The sequence below is a fragment of the Oncorhynchus mykiss genome, chromosome 5 (genome assembly GCF_013265735.2).
Source record: "Oncorhynchus mykiss isolate Arlee chromosome 5, USDA_OmykA_1.1, whole genome shotgun sequence".
NCBI lineage: Eukaryota > Metazoa > Chordata > Actinopteri > Salmoniformes > Salmonidae > Oncorhynchus > Oncorhynchus mykiss.
This window is the reverse complement of record NC_048569.1, coordinates 47,359,436-47,379,748: the sequence shown is the minus strand read 5'-3', so window position 1 is coordinate 47,379,748 and position 20,313 is coordinate 47,359,436. Positions and strand designations below refer to the sequence as shown.

Here is a 20,313-nt window from a genome sequence, read left to right as displayed (position 1 = left end):
ATGTTGGGATGTGTCTGTTACTTGAACTCTGTGAAGCATTGATTTGAGCTGCAATTTCTGAGTCTGGTAACTAATAAACTTATCCTCTGAAGCAGAGGTCTTCCTTTCCTGTGGCGGTCATCATGAGAGCCAGTTTCATCATGGGGAAAGGGGGATACCTAGTCAGATTGCAGCCCAGTATTCGGGCTGCAATTTGAGGCTGGTAAATCTAATGATCCTCCTCAGCAGAGGTAACTGGATTTTAATTTCCTGTGGCGGTCCTCATGAGAGCCAGTTTAATCATAGAGCTTGATGGTTTTTGCGACTGCACTTGAAGAAACTTTCAAAGTTCTTGAAATTTTCCAGATTGACTGACCTTCATGTCTTAAAGTAATGATGGACTGTCGTTTCTCTTTGCTTATTTGAGCTGTTCTTGCGATAATATGGACTTGGTTTTTTACCACCCTTACCTTGTCACAACACAACTGATTGGCTCAAACACATTAAGAAGGAAGGAAATTCCACAAATTAGGCAGACCTGTTAATTGAAATGCATTCCAGGTGACTACCTCAGGAAACTGGTTGAGAGAATGCCAAGAGTGTGCAAAGCTAGCATCAAGGCAAAGAATCTCAATTATAAAATATATAGTGATTTGTTTATGGATTCATTTTTCAATTTTCACCTAAAATGACATACCCAAATCTAACTGCCTGTAGCTCAGCCCCTAAAGCAAGGATATGCATATTCTTAGTACCATTTGAAAGGAAACACACCAACTGTTCTTTTGTATTTTTTTGTACCATCATCTTTGAAATGCAAGAGAAAGGCCATAATGTATTATTCCAGCCCAGGTGATATTCAGATTTAGGCAACTAGATGGAATCAGTGTATGTGCAAAGTTTTAGACTGATCAAAAGAACCATTGTATTTCTGTTCAACATATTGTTTCAAGACTGTTCAAAGGTGCCTAATTTGTTTATTAATAACTTTTCATGTTCAAAATTGTGCACTCTCCTCAAACAATAGCATGATATTATTTCACTGTAATAGCTACTGTAAATTGGACAGTGCAGTTAGATTAACACGAATTTAAGCTTCCTGCCAATATCAGATATGTCTATGTCCTGGGAAATGTTTTTGTTACTTACAACTTCATGCTAATTGCATTAGCCTACGTTAGCTTAACCGTCCCGTGGAAGGGACACCAATCCCGAAGAAGTTTATAACGACTTTTGGAGCTAACTAGTGTGCTCAGATTATATCCTGATGTCGACATGCATGTAAAGTTGTATTCATAACATTGCTAACTTAGCTAGCTAGCTAACATACATTGAGAAAACAAGTTATATTAAGTGGCTAGCTATTTAGCGTTAGCAACATTTGGTGATCAATGAGATAGAGCTAGCTAACCAGCTGAGCTAGCAAACAATGTAACAAAAGTATAATTTCTTATTTGAAATTATAATTATTGAAATCTTTCAATATTTTATTTACATAACATTATTTAAATATATATTCTAAGTTTGGAGACTTGACAGTTAAAAAAACAAAACATTTTTGGGTGGTGGGACTGTAATTTGCACCACTTAGGTAGAATCGGCCATATACTACACAACTTTTGACCAGTCCCCAAACGGGGTGGCATAGTGAATAGTGTGGTATTTCAGACACACCCTGTATATTGTGGAACAAACATAACAGACTTACAGCATGGGGTCATTGGAAGGACGGGCATGACTAACCTTTTAGACTTAAATCTTACTGTTTGAGAAAGAGGGGGAGAGCGAGAGAGAGAAAAGGCTAATCTAGAGGCTAGCAGAGAGTAGTTGTTAAGGCTCCAAAGGATTTATGACAAAGAATTGAACTCTGAACCACAGTTTTATGGCATTATACGACATTAAAGCATGTTGTAAAAAAGCACCGTAATTTCTCTCCACAGAGAGAAAGTCAAGCTGAGGGCTACATGCATGTAAAAGCCATTAGCCAATGTGATTTTTTTTTTAAACACTGCATGGATTTGGCAAAAAATTGTAGGCTATTTAACTCACCACTTTGATTTGAAGTTGGGAAAATTCCCTTTGATAACAGCACTATGACAAGCTGTCAGATTATGAGGAATAAAACTGTAGCTAATTCTAACCTGAGGGAAAGGAGAGGCAGGTTGTTAGCTCTGCGGTCTGGAAGTCTTGTTCACACCAACATAATGACGGCATACATACCTTTTAAGTAGGCAGGGACTGCTTAAATTTTAAGGTGCCTTAGTTGACAGTAGTGCTGCTGCTGACAACATTGTATATCGACGTGCAAAGAGGAGGGATTATTGCTATGCTCAAATGTTGCAAACCTTTTTTCCACTAGCCTGAGAGAACAAATGTTCTAACACTACTTTGCATGTAAGTGAGATTGAAGATATGTCAATATTCCTATTTCATGGCCTCCCGAGTGGGGCAGCGTTCTAAGGAACTTAAGGCGGCGCACAATTGGCCCAGCATCGTCCGGGTTAGGGGAGGGCTTGGCCGGGGGGGACTTTACTTGGCTCATCGCGCTCTAGCGACTCCTTGTGGTGGGCCGGGCGCCTGCAGGCTGACTTCGGTCGTCAGTTGAACAGTGTTTCCTTCGACACATTGGTGCGGCTGGCTTCTGGGTTAAGAGGGAGGGTGTTAAGAAGCACAGTTATGCGGGTCATGTTTCGGAGGACGCATGACTCGACCTTCGCCTCTCCCGAGCCCGTTGGGGAGTTGCAGCAATGAGACAAGATCGTAATTGGATCGCAATAGGATATCACGAAATTGGGGAGATTAGGGGGTAAAATACAAAAAAATAACAAAAAAACAATAGCAAGTTAATCCTGTAAATGTGGCATCCGCATAACAATGACAGGAGAGAAAACGTGAGGATATGATGGAGCCGAGTGACTTGGTATATAGAGAAAAGAGGGCCTAGAACCAAGCCCTGGGGGACACCAGTAGTGAGAGCATGTGGTACAGACTCAGATCCTTTCCACGTCACCTGGTAGAAGCGACCTGCCAGGTAGGATGCAATCCAAGCATGTAAGGAGCCTGAGATGCCTAGCCCTGAGAGGGTGGAAAAGGAGGATGTGATGGTTCACAGTGTTGAAGGCAGCGGCTAGATCTAGGAGGATGAGAACAGAGGAGAGAGTCAGCTTTGGCCGAGTGGAAAGCCTCTGTGACACTGAGGAGAGCAGTCTCAGTTGAGTGACCCGTCTTGTAGCTTGACTGGTTATGGTCAAGAAGATCGTTCTGAAAGAGATAAAGAGATAACAAGGGAGTTGGTCATAGACAGTACGCTCAAGTGTTTTGGAAAGAAAATAAAGAAGGGATAATGGTTTGTAGTTTTTGAAGTCAGAGGGGTTGAGTGTTGGTTGCTTAAGGAGGGGAGCAACTCTGGCCATTTAGAAGTCAGAGGGGCGCAGCCAGTGGTCAGGGATGAGTTGATGAGGGAAGTGAAGAATGGAATGGGAGGTCTCCAGAGATGGTCTGAAGAAGGGAGGAGGGGATGCAGTCGAGTGGGCAAGTTGTCGGACGGCTGGATATTACTAGTCGCAGGATTTCATCTGAAGAGACAGAGGGGAGAAAGAGGTGAAGGGTAGTTATGTGAGAGTGGGACCAGTGGATTCAATAGGCTCAGTGAATGAGGAGCGGATATCGTCAACCTTCTTTTCAAAGTGGTTGACAAAGTAATCCGCAGACAGGCCGGGGGAGGACGTGGAGGATTAAGGAGGGAGGAGAAGGTGGAAAAAAAGTTTCCAAGGGTTAGAGACAGGAGCTTGACATTTAAAGCCATAGTAAGCGACTTTAGTAGCGGATACAGAGGAAGAAAAGGTAGAGAGGATGGAATGGAAGGATGATAGGTCCTCCAGAAGTTTAGCATTCCTCCATTTCCACTCAGCTGCCCGCAGCCTTATTCTATGAGCTCACAGTGAGTCACTCAACCACGGTGCAAGAGGGGAGGGCTGAGCCGGCCATGAAGAAAGGAGACAGGGAGAGTCATAGGATGCGGAAATGGGGGTTAGTAGGGTCGAATAGGCATAATCAGGAGAGAGAAGGATTTAGCAGCAGGTAGAGATGATATGATAGAAGAGTAGAGAGTAGTGGGAGAGAGCGAACATTGCGATGGGGCATGACCATCTGGGTAGGTGTGGTGAGCCATTGTCGGGAAATGAGCTTATCAAGGTGTCAAGCTCATTGAGTAACTCTCCAAGGGTACCTGGTGGGAGATAGATGACAACAATATAAAGCTTGAGCGGACAAGTGACAGTGACAGCATGAATTTCAAATGAGGAGATGAGGTGTGAGGGGGATAAAGGAGAACATCTCCACTTAGGAGAAATGAGTAGCCCTGTGCCACCACCGAAACGACCAGATGATCTCGGACTGTGAGTCAGCTGACAAGAAAGCATCTGGAGTATGTTCTCTGGTGTAATCCATGTCGCTGTCTAAGCCAAAAAGTGTAGGAGCTCAGCCTTCTTGACCGCAGGTTGGCAGTTCCAAACGCTGCCGGTGACTAGGAATTCCACATGGGTTGAGCACGCAGGGTACACTAAATTAGAAAGGTTGCAGCCAAGGGGCAGGGATCATCTGTAAAACCTACAAGGAGAGGAGTGAACAGGGATAGAAAACACACAGTTGAAAAAGCTTCAAAAGAGCAAAGTGAGATCATCTGTTTCGGCGACGGTCGTAGTTTTGGCGATGAGACTGCCGCTGACACGACCGCCGCTATCCAGGGATCAGGGTTGTATTCGCTACACACCAAATTGAAGAAAACAGACCAAAATATTCCATAAAAAAAAACATTTTCTGTTGCATAATGGTTTGCTACGGTATACACTAATGAATACGAGCCATGTTGAGGTCTCTATTGCTTCAACTACATCTCCCAGAAGTGGTCACTTGGCCTACGTTCCAAATGGCACCCTATTCCCAATAAAGTGCACTACTTCAGACAAAAGCCATATAAACCTGGTCAAAAGTAGCACAGTATATAGAGAATAGGGTGCCATTTGGGACGCACCCTGTAATGGAAGCCCTCTAAGGTGACCCCTACTACAGGAAACAACAAGGTGAGTATAGCTAGCATGGCACTTTACCAAGACCGTAGCCATCTGGCGCATCTAGAATGGGTGTGTGTAGGTGTGTGTCATGAGAGTTAGCTAATGAAAGGACAGAAAAGAGCAACCGGAGATAGACTCTACACTTTTTGTAACAGGCTTTGGAGCAGTCCAAACCCAGAAATGGAGTAGAAATGTTACATCATTGTCAGTAGCCGTCATATGGTCTATTCTTTACATTAAATTAAATAAAGTATTATTGTAATTCAGCCATGAAAATTGCTCCAATAAAGAGGAAAAAGCATGAAATTCCATTCAATAGGGTTGACAAACACACAAAGGATCATATTGTATTGTTAACTCCAGCTACCTAAGTGGATTCATGCTTCAATTTCACCTCCTTATAGAAAACAGTCTGTCTCTCTGTCGTCATTGTAATAGAGTAATATACAGATAAAATGTACTCTAGATCTGTACATACCAACCCATCACTTTTTAAACATACAATCATTTTTTACAATAGATGTTTTTGTGATTACATAGGAGGTATAGAAGACAACTATTACATTTGAAGTAGAAAGGAGATATTATATGAAGCATGTTACTTTAGTACGTTGTTACCAGAGTGAACTAACATTCCAGAATAATTTACTTACACGCAAACAGCAAGATTCCAGTTTTAATACATTCTTCTTATTTTTCAGAGGAAAACAGCGGTCATAACAACCCCAATGAAATAAAATGCTTTCAAGAGTGCTTCTCAAGGGCCTACCAATTGGATATCACGAAATTGAGGAGAAAAAGGGGTAAAAGTACAAAAAATAAATGATTTAAAAAAGTAGAAAAAAAGAGGTGCTTCTCAAACTTCACGCACTCACTATAGAGAATACTCTCGTTACTGAATGCAAGGAGAGAGTACATCTTTGGGTACATCCGAATAATCTCTTTTTCCCCAAAGTGAGCACTTGTTCACCTCCCTTCAATGGATTTAAATGTGTGGGAAGTAGTGGACAAGTGCACACTTCAGGAAGAAGTAGTGCACTATAGTAGTGCACTATATAGGGAATAGGGTACCAATTTTGACGCATCCTGGAACATTTACAAGGCTAAATAAACATGTGACAGCCTATACAGTATATAGTTATTTTTATATTTTTAATAATTATGCTTCCTAAATTCAACTTTGTCAGTTGTTGTTGTTCTATATTGACATTAAGACAAATACGTAACTACCAGGAATACAATTATTTGCTGATGTTCATTTACAAGGATATTAAGGATCTCATTTTGCTACTGTTGTTGCTGTTGATTGTCGTTTATGTTTTGGTGGGGGCAAATATCAAAATCCATACATAAATACAATAATAAAAAAAACAAATCCTATAAAACAATCAAATAAACAAATAAACAAACAAACATGATTGTGCACAAAATAACATTGAAAATAAGGACCCCCTGTTTTGCTAAACTACTGATAATAAATAGTTACTGTGGTAAAGACATGACTTAAGACCGTCACAAAAGCCTGGTCCCAGATTCTGTATGTGACAAGTTCTGGGACTAGGCTACAGCGACAAGTATCGTATTGACACCTCTAGGTCATCACCAATGTTAACTGTTATCAACTATCAAGTCCTCAACCTAGGATCCCAGGTGACCTGCTCTGAATACTCTGACAGTTGAATACTCTGAATACTCTGATTTTTTAAATTTCTTTGAACCATAACTACTTCATAAAAAAGAGAAAGATTTAAGCAAACCCAAAAGAACCAAGGGTGAATTTGAAGTGAGGCAAAACCAGAGAAGACTGAGGACAGAAAATGCACCAAACTCCCAATAATGGAGAAAACAAACTGTCTCTGTTAAGAGTACCATCCTTAGTATTCAGTGCTGCTGTTGAGGTCTGGTTGTGGAGCTGAAACATGTGGAAGCTAGCCTGGTTGTACCAGACTGAATTATGACTCACAATGGTGAGCTCAGTGTTCAGTCTGGACTAACCAGGCTACGTGGAAGCACAGAGGAAAAGTTTGTCTGATATGAACGAATAGGAGCAGAAAGGAAGACCAGTATATTCAATGTCCTCCTGTCTAACATCCCATAGTAACCCAGGGATCTGTCTGTAGAGGCACTTCCAAAGCAGTGCGCGCACACACACACACATGGGCGAATCCTAACTTCCACTAAGGTAACATCTCCCATTTACATCGATGCATGACTAAGTGAACATTTGACGAAAGTGGAAGTTTGGATTGGCCCATAGCTAGACAGACGTGAACTCTCACAATCAGCCAGAGTCCATGCTGAAGAGTTCTATGCCTGTAGGGCTCCAGTTAAGGCCTACTCCAGAGTTGAAAACCAGGGACCACACGTAAGGGATGAAGAAGTCTTCAGGCTGGTCCTCCTCCACATACCTAAACTTCAGCTCCGGGAACTTCTGTAGAGAGACAGAGAAAAGACAGAAGAAGAAAATGTTAAGATAAAGATCAATGGACAGGACAACCACAGAGATTGAGTCTTGATCTTTAGTCTCGGTCTTGAGACTTTCCGGTTTTGACACCATCTCTGGACAAACATACAGTACCTGTCAAAAGTTTGGTCACACCTACTCATTCAAGGGTGTTTCTTTATTTTTACTATTTTCTACATTGCAGAATAATAGTGAAGACATCAAAACTATGAAATAACACATATGGAATTATGTAGTAACCAAAATAGTGTTAAACAAATCAAAATATATTTTAGATTTTACAAAGTAGCCACCCTTTGCCTTGATGACAGCTTTGCACACTATTCTCTCAACCAGCTTAAATTAACACGTGTGCCTTGTTAAAAGTTCATTTGTGGAATTTCTTTCATTCTTAATACGTTTGAGCCAATCAGTTGTGTTGTGACAAGGTATACAGAAGATAGCCCTATTTGGTAAAAGACCAAGTCCATATTATGGCAAGAACAGCTCAAATAAGCAAAGAGAAACGACAGTCCATCATTACCTTAAGACATGAAGGTCAGTCAATCTGGAAAATGTAAAAAAAAACGTTGAAAGTTTCTTAAAGCGCAGCCGCAAAAACTATTACACACATCTGATTCAGAGGGGTTGGGTTAAATGCGGAAGACACATTTCAGTTGAAAGCATTCAGTTGTACAACTGACTAGGTATCCCCCTTTCCCCATGATGAAACTGGCTCTCATGATGACTGCCACAGGAAAGGAAGACCTCTGCTTCAGAGGATAAGTTTATTAGTTACCAGACTCAGAAATTGCAGCTCAACTCAATGCTTCACAGAGTTCAAGTAACAGACACATCTCAACATCAATTGCTCAGAGGAGACCGCGTGAATCAGGCCTTCATGGTCGAATTGCTGCAAAGAAACCACTACTAAAGGACACCGATAAGAAGAAGAGACTTGCTTTGGCCAAGAAACACAAGCAATGGACATTAGATCGGTGGAAATCTGTCCATTTCTGATGAGACCAAATTTGAGATTTTTGGTTCTAACTGCCGTGTCTTTGTGAGATGCAGAGTAGGTGAACGAATGATCTCCACATGTGTGGTTTCCACCGTGAAGCATGGAGGAGGAGGTGTGATGGTGTGGGGGTGCTTTGCTGGTGACACTGTCAGTGTTTAGAATGTAAGGCGCACTTAACCAGCATGGCTACCACAGCATTCTGCAGTGATATGCCATCCTATCTGGTATGCGCTTAATGGGACTATCATTTGTTTGACCACAGGACAATGACCCAACACACCACCAGGCGGTGTAAGGGCTATTTGACCAAGAAGGAGAGTGATGGAGTGCTGCATCAGATGACCTGGCCTCCACAATCACCTGACCTCAACCCAATTGAGATGGTTTGGGATGAGTTGGACCGTAGAATGAAGGAAAAGCAGCCAACAAGTGCTCGGCATATGTGAGAATTCCTTCAAGACTTGGAAAACCATTCCAGGTGAAGCAGGTTGAGAGAATGCCAAGAATGTGCAAAGCTTTCAAGGGAAAGGGTAGCTACTTTGAAGAATCTAAAATATATTTTGATTTGTTTAACACTTTTTTGGTTACTACATGATTGCATATGTTATTTAATAGTTTTGATGTCTTCACTATTACTCTACAATGTAGAAAATAGTCAAAATAAAGAAAAACCTTTGAATGAGTAGATGTGTCCAAACTTTTGACTGGTACTGTATATGACCAGAGAAATGTCAGATTCAGTGTCTATAACTCCCTGGTATTCCTTACAGATGACAACACAAAAGAGTCAGTATCTACAGCCGGTTGGTGACAGCCAGTCAGGACATGAGCTAGCTAGCTACAAACAAAAACTGGTTAAACTCATCCATCTGATGTAATTCCATCTGCACCAGTCTAGTTGCTGAGGTAAAGGTACTTAGGTGGCCTCTGACCTTTAAACAGGCCCAGTTAAATGTGTTCAGCCCTCCATTGACCTAACTGGGACACTGGAAACCATAAACTGAAGACACTTACTGTGAAAAGGTACTTGCACCCTTTCTGATTTTCTCTATTTCTGCATATTTTTGATACTGAATGTTATCAGATCTTCAATCAAAACCTAATATCAGATAAAGGGAACCTGATTTAACGAAGAACAAAACAATGGATACTTATTTTATTAACACAGTTATACAACACCCAATTCCCCTGTGTGAAAAGTAATTGCCTCCTTGCACTAAATAACTGGTTGTGCCACCTTTAGCTGCAATGACTGCAACCAAATGCTTCCTGTAGTTGTTGATCAGTCTCTTACATCGCTGCAGAGGAATTTTGGCCCACTCTTGCATGCAGAACTGCTTTAACTCAGCGACATTTGTGGGTTTTCAAGCAAGAACTGTTCGTTTCAAGTCCTGCCACAACATCTCAATTGGGATTAGGTCTGGACTTTGACTAGGCCATTCCAAAACTTAAAATGTGATGCTTTTTTTAAAGCTATTTTCATGTAGGCTTGATTGTGTGTTTTGGATCATTGTCTTGCTGCATGACCCAGCTGCTCTTCAGCTAACAGAGGGATGGCCTGACATTCTCCTGTAGAATTCTCTGATACAGAGCAGAAATCATGGTTCCTTCTATTAAGGCAAGTTGTCCAGGTCCTGATGCAGCAAAACATTCCTAAACCATCAAGCTACCACCACCATGCTTGACCGTTGATAAGATATTCTTACTGTGGAATGCAGTTTTGTTGACTCAAGTTTGCCAAAAGCACCTGGAAGCGCCTGGATGATCATCAAGAGTCTTGGAAGACTGTTCTATGGACATATGATTCAAAAATATAACCTTTTGGACGACATGGGTCCCATGGGCCTACTCCCGACCGCTGTCCCAATCAGAACGATGCTGAAATTATCATCTAGTTGACCACATGCGGGTAGGCTATTCCTTCAAATTTATTACAACGATTGGATAACTTAGGGAGTTTCAGTATGCAACAATTTAATTACATGCCTTCAATTGCATTAGCCTACTTTATTCAAATATTTTCATCATTCTGTGATATTTATTCCCACAGTAATTCTTTGTGGATTCATCCAGTTGTGGTTAAGAAAACATTGCATGCTTAGTGGTGGGCTATGCGAAGAGATAGGAGAAGTGACATGCCTTGCAAAGTTTAGAACTGGCAGGAGGATGGTTACCTGGGGCTACCTAGCAACCATCAAGAGTTTAACAGCGTAGCGCGTGCCAATGCCTCCTCAGCATTTACGGCTACATATCATACTAAACCGTAGGCAGAAGTTGACTGACATTTTTACTAGGTCGTTGCGCGTAAATTAATGTTTTGGCTTTGATACCAACAATACCTCTCAGATACAACAAAAATGTGGAAAAAAGTTGACAGTATGGTAAAGTTGGCGGAAAAACATCTTCGTATGAAAGGAATATTAGAGACTCACTCAATCAGGGGGAAGTTGTGGTGCCTTCAGAAAGTATTCACACCACCCCTTGACTTTTGACAAATTTTTGTTGTGTTACAGCCTGAATTTAAACTGTACTAAATTTAGATTGTTTTTTGTCACTGGCCTACACAAAATACCCCATAATGTCAAAGTAGATTTATTTTATTTATTTTTAAACAAATTAATTCAAACTGAAAAGATGAAATGTCTTGAGTCAATAAGTATTCAAACCCTGTGTTATGGCAAGCCTAAATACATTCAGGTCACTTAACAAGACACATAATAAGTTGCATGGACTCACTCTGTGTGCAATAATAGTGTTTAACGTGATTTTTGAATGACCACATCATCTCTGTACCCCACACAATTTCCAACACAGATGAAACCACAAAGACCAGGCAGGTTTTCCAATTTCTCGCAAAGAAAGGCACCTATTGGTAGACGGGTAAAAAATAAAAAGCAGACATTGAAAATGCCTTTGAGCATGGTAAAGTTCTTAATTACACTTTGGATGGTGTATCAATACACCCAGTAACTACAAAGATACAGGCATCCTTCCTAAGTTACCGGAGAGGAAGGAAGCCGCTCAGGGATTTCACCACGAGACCAATGGTGACTTAAAACAGTTACAGACTTGAATGGCTGTGATAGGAGAAAACTGAAGATGGATAAACAACACTGTGGAATGTTGTTGTACTTAATCCACCATACTAACCTAATTGATAGAGTGAAAAGAAGGAAGCCTGTACAGAATATTCTAAAACATGCATCCTGTTTGCAATAAGGCACTAAAGTAGTACTGCAAAACATGTGGCAAAGCATTTAACTTTTTGTCCTGAATACAAAGTGTTATGTTTGGGGCAAATCCAATACAACACATTCCTGATTACCACTCCATATTTTCAAGCATTGTTGTGGATGGGTCATGTTATGGTTATGCTTGTAATCGTTAAGAACTAGGGAGTTTTTCAGGATAAAAAATAAACTGAATGGAGCTAAGCACAGGTAAAATCCTAGAGGAAAACCTGGTTCAGTCAGCTTTCCACCAGAAACTGGGATTTTTTATTTTATTTTTTAAAACAAGCATTTCGCTACACTCACATTAACATCTGCTAACCATGAGTATGTGACAAATAAAATTTGATTTGATTAATTCACCTTTCAGCAGGACAATAACCTAAAATGAAAGGCCAAATCTACATTGGAGTATTTTACCAAGAAGACAACGAAAGTTCCTGAGTGTCCGAGTTACAGTTTTGACTTAAATCTGCTTGAAAATCTATGTCAAGACCTGAAAATTGTTGTCTAGCAATGATGAACAACCAATTTGACAGAGCATGAAGAATTTGGAAAAGAATAATGGTCAAATGTTGCACAATCCAGGTGTGGAAAGCTCTTAGAATCTTACCCCAAAAGACTCACAGCTGTAATCGCTGCCAAAGGTGATTCTAACATGTATTGACTCAGGGTGTTGAATACTTATCTAATGAAGGTATGAGTGTTTTATTTAGTACACATTTTTTATTTATATATATTTTGTATATTTTATATATTATGTTCACATTTTTCTTCCACTTTAACATATGCATATTTTGTGTACACAGTTGAATACATTTTAATCCCACATTGTAAGAACAAAATATGGAAAAAGTCAATGGGTGTGAATACTTTCTGACGGCACTGTATATCTATGTGCGTGCGTGAACCCATTTAGCCTCAGTTACTTGGCTCTCCTAGCCACATCTAGCCCACTCCCTGAAAGCTACACCCCATCTTTGATTTCAGGTGACATCAGGTGAGAAAGAACGCTCGTTAAGGAAGACCAGAGGGGTTGCTTAAGGGTTGCTAAGGTTATAGTTCAGACACAGTGGTAGGATTGTCAAACGTTTGCCTGCCGACAGTACTTAGCACCTCTGAACTGTGTCGGCAGTCAATCTCTTTAGTATTCACACAGCAGAGACCTTCAAGTCGTCAGCTACTCAGCCTAATTAAAATACTCCAAAACAGAAGAGGGAAGTAGTTTAATTGACAATGCATGTCCGTGTATGTTGCTTAGCTAGTTTATGGGTAAAAATACAAATGGTCAAGATTGGTCTAGATTCCAAAGTTAGCTAGCTGCGCTAATGTTGTTATTTTGTAGAAAACTCTTGTTGATACTAGCCAGATAGCCACAGCTAGATAACTGCTTAGCAAGATGACGAAGAAACAATTTAATTAACTTTCCATAATCTCATACTGCCAGTGCCAGCCCATAGCCAAATGTTTAGCTAGCTAGCTAATGTTAGCATATTTGCTAGCTAGCGCAACATAGATAGCTAGCTAGAGACATTGCAATAACTCCACAGTGAACACAGGCAGCAGTTTCATGAAAACTAATCCATTGTGATTTAATTAAAATATCAATACCTACCCTGCTCATGCCCAGTAACAGCTAGTGTCCTTCCTACTATCAACAAGAGGCCAGCCAGAAAGTCTCTTTCAACCAACAAACCAGCCAAGCCAAGCCCTACCTAGCCTATCCAAGAAATGCAGCAGGCAGGCCTGTATAATCATCAATAATACAGTGATATCTCATCATATCCCACCAGTTCACAGGGCAATGCTTGGGCCACACACTAATCACTGTATTATAGTCTTCATTGTGTCCACTCAACACAATAACAGTTGTGGGTATGGGGGTATCGGTCTGTGGAACAGACTGACATATGGGCTATGGACCCTGTGTGTTCATATGATACTCTGTATCAGCCAGTGCTTCATCTGGCTAGCTATCATTAGGCATTCAAAACAGCTATCTAGATCAGTCCCTTGTTGCTTGCATGGCTTGCTGTCAATGTTGTTTTGTAAGAACTTATCTAGCAACTTATCTAGTAATATGGTCAGGTAAACACACTACAGAGCCCAATCCAGACACCCTTGCACTGGCCCCAGTGTTTCCTGGGAAGCAGACACAAACAAGCTGGTCCATGATTGGCTCATGTTTGGCCTGGTTTCAGCAATTCCCCTCTCTCATTCCCTTCTCCCTCCCTTTCCCTGCCTGCAGAGCAGACTACATACTTGGCTCAGCCTTATGCCAGTCAGAGTCAGACCAGCCCAGGCGTGTATCCCAAATGGAACCATATTCCCTATTGGCACTGGTAATAAGTATTGCATTATAGGGAATAGGGTGCCATTTGGGATGCATGTCAGACCAGCTCCCCAGAACACAGACTGACTGACTGGGTCCATATCTTGACTGTAGGACTCTCTGTTCCCACTGTTACATGGCTTAGAAGGAATAGGCTTTACAGACCCCACACAGACAGAGTGGAATGCAGCTAGAAGCATATTAGAAAAATAATAATAAATAAATAAAATTCCACACAAAACAACAAACGTTTATTATATTATTGGTACGTTTCAGGTAGATCTTCAGGTGTGTTTCAGGTGTGAGGGGCTCGTCTACTTCTCTGTCTGCTGGCCTCTGGAAGCCCCAGTTATGGAGCGTTCTCCTCTCTCCTCTCCCCTTCCCTCCTCTCCTTACCACTCTTCTCACCTGTACTCACCCCTTCTCTGTCCAGTCTCCTTCCCTCCTCTCTCATATCCTCCCCTACTCCACTTTACCCTCCGCTCTCCTCTCCCTTCCAAAGGAGCCAAACTGTCTGTACCTTATCACTACAGAACGAGGCAGCGCAGGCCAAACAATACATTCCACAGGCGCTGTCTGATTGCATCCCAAATGGGATACTATTCCCTATATAGTGCACTACTTTTCTGGTCAAAAGTCATGTCCTATGTAGGGAATAGGGTGCCATTTGGGACATAGCCTGTTTGTCATTGAAAGTCGTTGAGCCTGATAGGTGGAGGAGTAACAACACACAACTCTGTTAATATTCAAATGGAGAGGAGGGGGAGTGGGGACTGGGCTCACAGAAGACTGGGAAGGAGAGTGAAAGCCAGGGATGGATGTAGAGGGAGAGTGAAAGCCAGGGAGGGATGTACAGGGAGAGTGAAAGCGAGGGAGAGAACCTGGGAGAAGGAGATGAAAACCGGGAGAGAGACCGAGAGAAAGCCAGAGACAGAGGGAGGATGGCTAGCAGGCAGGAAGAGAGAGACAGACAGAGACAGATACAGAGGGAAAGGCAGATAGAGGGAGGCTGGACAGCAGGCAGGGAGAGAGAGGGGCTGGCCCCTAGCCCTGGATGGGTCCTTTGTCTCTGTCTAGGGGCTGAGGGCAGAGGTCTGAGACAAATAATAGGGACAGTCTGGCGCTGCTGATACACTGTGGTGTGGGGAAGAAACATCAGCTGGATATCCCTGGGGCATTCTCACCTTCTGTTAACCCTTTCATATAGATACAGACAGACGGCCAGGGACATACGCATGTCTAGGCTGACTCATTGACTCACAAAGTGTCTACCATGCTGGTCTATGTCTAATTCTATGTCCATGTCTAGTTCATTCGCCACTTATATGCTAATATATGTCTAGTCTAGTTCATCCGTATGTGCAATAAAACCTGTGACTCTGTTTGTCCGAAGAGAGATAAAGTCAAAACCGGAGCCCTTGATACACAAACCCAGACCCGGAGCCCTTGAGACCCAGATGTCCATGAACATACATCCTTTAATTTGTGTTAGAAGAACATGGTAGACTTGTATAGTCTATGTCTAGTTTAGTCCATCTGTATAGAACCAGTGACTGACTAGACTGTCCTATCATCATAATTTTATAGATTTTTATTTGATTTAACTAGGCAAGTCAGTTAAGAACACATTCTTATTTACAATGACGGCCTACCCCGGACGACGCTGGGCCAATTGTGCGCCACCCTATGGGATTCCCATTCACGGCCGGATGTGATACAGCCTGGATTCGAACTAGGGACTGTAGTGACGCCCCTTGCACTGAGATGCAGTGCCTAACACCACTGCACCACTCGAGAGCCCACTAGACATATATTAGCATAGAAGTGGTGATTGAACAGACATAGACATAGAATTAGACATAGACCAGCATGGTAGACATGGTAGACACTGAGTCAGCCAGACATGCTGATGTCGCTGGCCGTCTGTCTTTATCTTTATGAAAGGGTTAACAGAAGGTGAGAATGCCCCAGGGATATCCAGCTGATGTTTCTTCCCCACACCACAGTGTCCCAGCAGCATCAGACTGCCCCTATTATGTGTGTCAGACCTCTGCCCTCAGCCCATAGGCAGAGACAAAGGACCCATCCAGGGCTCAGATGATAGTGGTAAAAGGAAGTCAGAATTAATCATTTGAACTCCACATCCACACATTCAGCTGCTGCCGAACCCACCTCCTGTGATGGGCAGATTCAGATTCACTTTTATTAAATCGGTTAGTTAGATAGCCAGTCGAAAGATAATACAGGCCTTGCCAACTATTGTCTAATTTTCTAGTACTCTACCATGCAAGGCACTAAATAAAGAAAATGTCATTGGTAGCACTGGTGCGCTCAACTTTAAAAAGCTAGGAGCACCACATGAAATTTAGGAGCACCAGAAGCAGATGTTTTGCCCTACAAACTAATATGTAGCACGGTAAAGACATGTGTTTATTATACAAATACCTGTCATTGAAATGACTAAGTCATTTGTGGAATATTAGGTTTCTGCATTGTGTAAAAGCACAATATTTCCATTGAAAATGTTACCGTCTCTTTAAAAAGGTCAGCTTTGTGATGATGACATGCAAGAGATGTGCCATTCAGTCATTGCAAAGCTGTGATCTCCTGAAGAAGCTATCCCTTTTACATTATTTCTGTGCCCCCAAGTGTTTGGATAAACTGGTAAAGTTAGATAGCTAGCCAATGAGGTAACACGACTGAACAAAGTGTAAACAAATGGTTAACAACCGCCCACAACATGGTTTATTATGGATGTAAAATGGTCCCGGCGATCTGCTATAGCAGGGTCTCCCAAACTCAGACCTGGGTGCACCTTTAGTTTTTTTGCCCTAGCTCTACACAGCTGATTCAAATAACCAACTCATCAAGCTTTGATTATTTGAATCAGCTGTGTAGTGCTAGGGACCGAGTTTAGGAAACCCTGTACTACAGGAATATTTTTTATGTTGCGCTGGTAATATGGGACAGATCCTTAGACCTGGTTGTGCTTGAAGTAAACCATTGTCGCTGTAGTAATGTTGCAACCATGACGCTACCGAATCTGCAATTGCTTTTTTTCTCAAGGGCACTCAAACAATGGTACAGCGAAGCCTTATCATTACAATTATTAACTGGGAGATTTTTCCCCTAATAATCGCACAGTGCTCCCAAAATTAAACTCCTGTTCGCACAGCAAAATATTGAGTCACACCTTAGAGCCCTGCTACCATGCCATCTCAATTGAACAAATAGCTAGGCAATGCTCTATATAAGTGCTTTGTGAGGGCATTTAAAGACTTATTGATAATTTCATACAGCATTAATCATTAGCCTATTAATTCTTATTTGGAAGATAAGGTCGTGTCCCAAATAGCACCGTATTCCCTATATAATGTCCTACTTTTGAAAAAAAAGAAAAAAGGAAGAAAGAAAAAGGGCACTATATAGGAAACAAGATACCATTTGGGACACAACCTAAATAAGGGGAATGAGTGAACGCAGACAGACAGACAGACAGCCAGCCAGGGAGACAGACAGCCAGGGACAGACAGCCAGGGAGACAGACAGACAAGACAGGGAGACAGACAGACAAGACAGGGAGGGATACAGACAGACAGACAGGGAGGGAGACAGACAGGGAGGGATGGAGACAGACAGGGAGACAAGGAAGTGATGAGTATCTCTCAGGCAGAGCAGACTGAAGCAGAGTTGAGCGATGGAAGGATCGACCTAGATTATCACACTGCAGTGGTAATATTGTGTCAGGATACATCAGTCAATTGCAGCATGATATCATTACACTAAAGAAGAGATGAGAAATAAAGCTACAATAGCTGTCAATCAGACCAGTTCCATACCCTGCATAGACAAACACACCTAAACTACAGAATAGATACTTGCCTAGATAAAGGATAACGCAGGGGTTCTCATGGGCTACATACGGAAGGTGTTGATACAGGAATCCTGTGCTACAGACACTGAATACTGTACACAGTACAGTATTTGAAAGAAAACAAATACCATTTAAACTCAGGTTCTGACAGATACCTATGCCTAGATGAATAGACTGCAGAGTTTTTTTCCTAAATGCTACATAGAGAAATGCTGAAACGGAGGGTGCTGAGATATACAGGAGGATATGGCTGGTCGTCAGACAGAATATCCCTTTTATCCCTTAGCTAGCTAGTTACAGTAGTAGTAGACACAAATGCCTTCCAGTTCCAATGACATGAGACAGAACATGGAACACATGATGAAACACTCAATTAAGGCGTCTGGGCGCTGAAGATGGACCCCATGCCTAGGATACATATTTCCTCCTTGATTATTGTATGGATGGGGAATTGTGGGTAGGTGGCGTCCCGTGGCGAGAGCAAGGTAATGAGGTGCTGCTGTCAGATTTATTTCTCTCCCGGATTACACATCCCAAATGACACCCTATTCCTTATATAATGCACTGTCAAAGGTAGTGCGCTATATAGGGAATACGGTGCCATTTGTGACACAGGCAGAAGACAAAGTGTCGGAGCGATGGCACCTTCTTGAAATGCCATTACCTGCAGCAGCATATTTACCAGGCAGGAAGGATGGCTGTGATGGGAACATTAATGCTAATGAAGATTTGAGCTGGTCTTTGTCTTAGCTCATCCTCATCCCTAACTCCCCAGTCCCAGACAAGCTCTCAACATCCCAGTCCATCCCTTTCTTATAACTCCCAACTCCCTTTCCCCATCCTATCCACCATCCCCAGCTCCCATCATTAGCTCCCAGCCCCATCACTCCAGCCCACATTAATCCCTATCCCCATCCCTGATCACTCCTACCAAAAGTAATCAGATTACGTTCGGGTAATCTAAAAGTTACATGACTAATTACAATTTTGGACAGGTAACTAGTAACCGTAATGGACTACATTTAGAAAGTAACCTACCCAACCCTGTGTGTGTGCGTGTCTATGGTGTTACCTTGAGGCAGTCTTTGAGCAGAGAGTCTGCGTACGTCCGTCTGTGTGTTGGTCTGGGTTCTTACCTGGAGGCGGTCTTTGGGCAGGTTGTGTGTCTGTCTGTCAGAGTGCGAGCGTGTGTGTGTTACTTACCTTGAGGCGGTCTTTGGGCAGGGCCTGTGCTCCCTTCATGATGACCTCCTGAACCCTCTCTACTGACAAGTCTGTCCCTGCTGCCTCAAGACGCTGGCTGAAGAAACCTATCACCTGGGGGACAGGGACACACGTCAGAAAAAGGATTTGTGTGTGTGTGTGCATGTTAGCTTGAGGAACCTTTCAGTTGAACTGTTATTTTTCAGTCGTGTGTGTGTGTGTGCGCGTGTGTAGTGTGAGAGATGGTGTTTTTTTGTCTGAGTGTGTGTAATTGTAAGTGGACAATTACACACACACACAGTTACACTTTAAGGTCCAGTCTTTTTCATGCGCTTTTCGGTGTCGCCACTGACACTCTAGAGAATTAACACTTCAATGAGTCTCGTCTCTGTACATTTGTACATCAATAACATATGTTGATCTGATTGAACTATCATCTCTTCTCAGCTTCTATTTGTATCATCTGGATCCTAATTAATTTAACCCTGTTCTTTGGGTCTTCACAATAGTCTACCATTGCAACAGACGTCCCCCCCCCCCACCATCACCCCTTAGGCAGGGTTGTAGTAGACCACATATTGAGTGTCTCGGTCTCGTATCCATTTTTACTTGACTCAATCAATGGGGACTTGTAATTTCTTCCTGAGACCAGCCGAGACCCGAGGCTTAATTTATAACCGTTGTGTAAATTTTACACAAAAAATAGAGATTCATAAACTTGGTGCAAGCCATACATACGCATGTGTCCCATTATGAATTAGACCGGTTGTGAAAAAGCCCATCCTTCACCTTTTATGGTGACAATAACACCCTTCTTTGCTGTAAACTTTGGAAGTATTGGAATTAGGCCAAGACAGTATCTAAAGGAAATAGCAATGGCCAACTTGATCAAACATCTTGGGAGGTGGCAGAATGTTTTCTTTTGCAGTGACATTTGCTGTATCTGATCGTCCCGGAAACACAAAAACAATAACAATAACAAATTGTTTTAGACTTGCAAACAGATCGTTTGCCTTCAATAATGTTCTGCATTTACTTTTTCCTGAACCTAAACATGCTGCACTGCCGCAAATTCGGAAACATTGTCTACTCTGAAAAGAATACTAGCAGTGCTAGCCTACACACATTCAATGCAAAAGATCAACTGTCTGTTCACCTG

At 42.1% G+C, this 20,313-nt stretch overlaps 1 protein-coding gene across 5 annotated transcripts in view; it reads right to left on the bottom strand.

The window, feature by feature from the left end:
• Positions 1-5,638: 5,638 nt before the first annotated feature.
• Positions 5,639-20,313, bottom strand: part of LOC110523972 (dymeclin) — a 144,453-nt gene continuing 129,778 nt past the window's right edge. For 4 of the 5 annotated variants that reach the window (XM_036977713.1, XM_036977714.1, XM_036977716.1 and 1 more), the window contains 2 exons: positions 19,155-19,268; positions 5,710-7,482 (listed from right to left, as the gene is read on the bottom strand). In XM_036977713.1, the coding sequence (XP_036833608.1) occupies positions 7,333-7,482; positions 19,155-19,268 (264 nt within the window). In that variant the 3' untranslated portion in view covers positions 5,710-7,332. Of the gene's footprint in view, positions 7,483-19,154; positions 19,269-20,313 lie in introns of all 5 variants that reach the window. The other variant, XR_005051750.1, reaches the window with a different exon arrangement.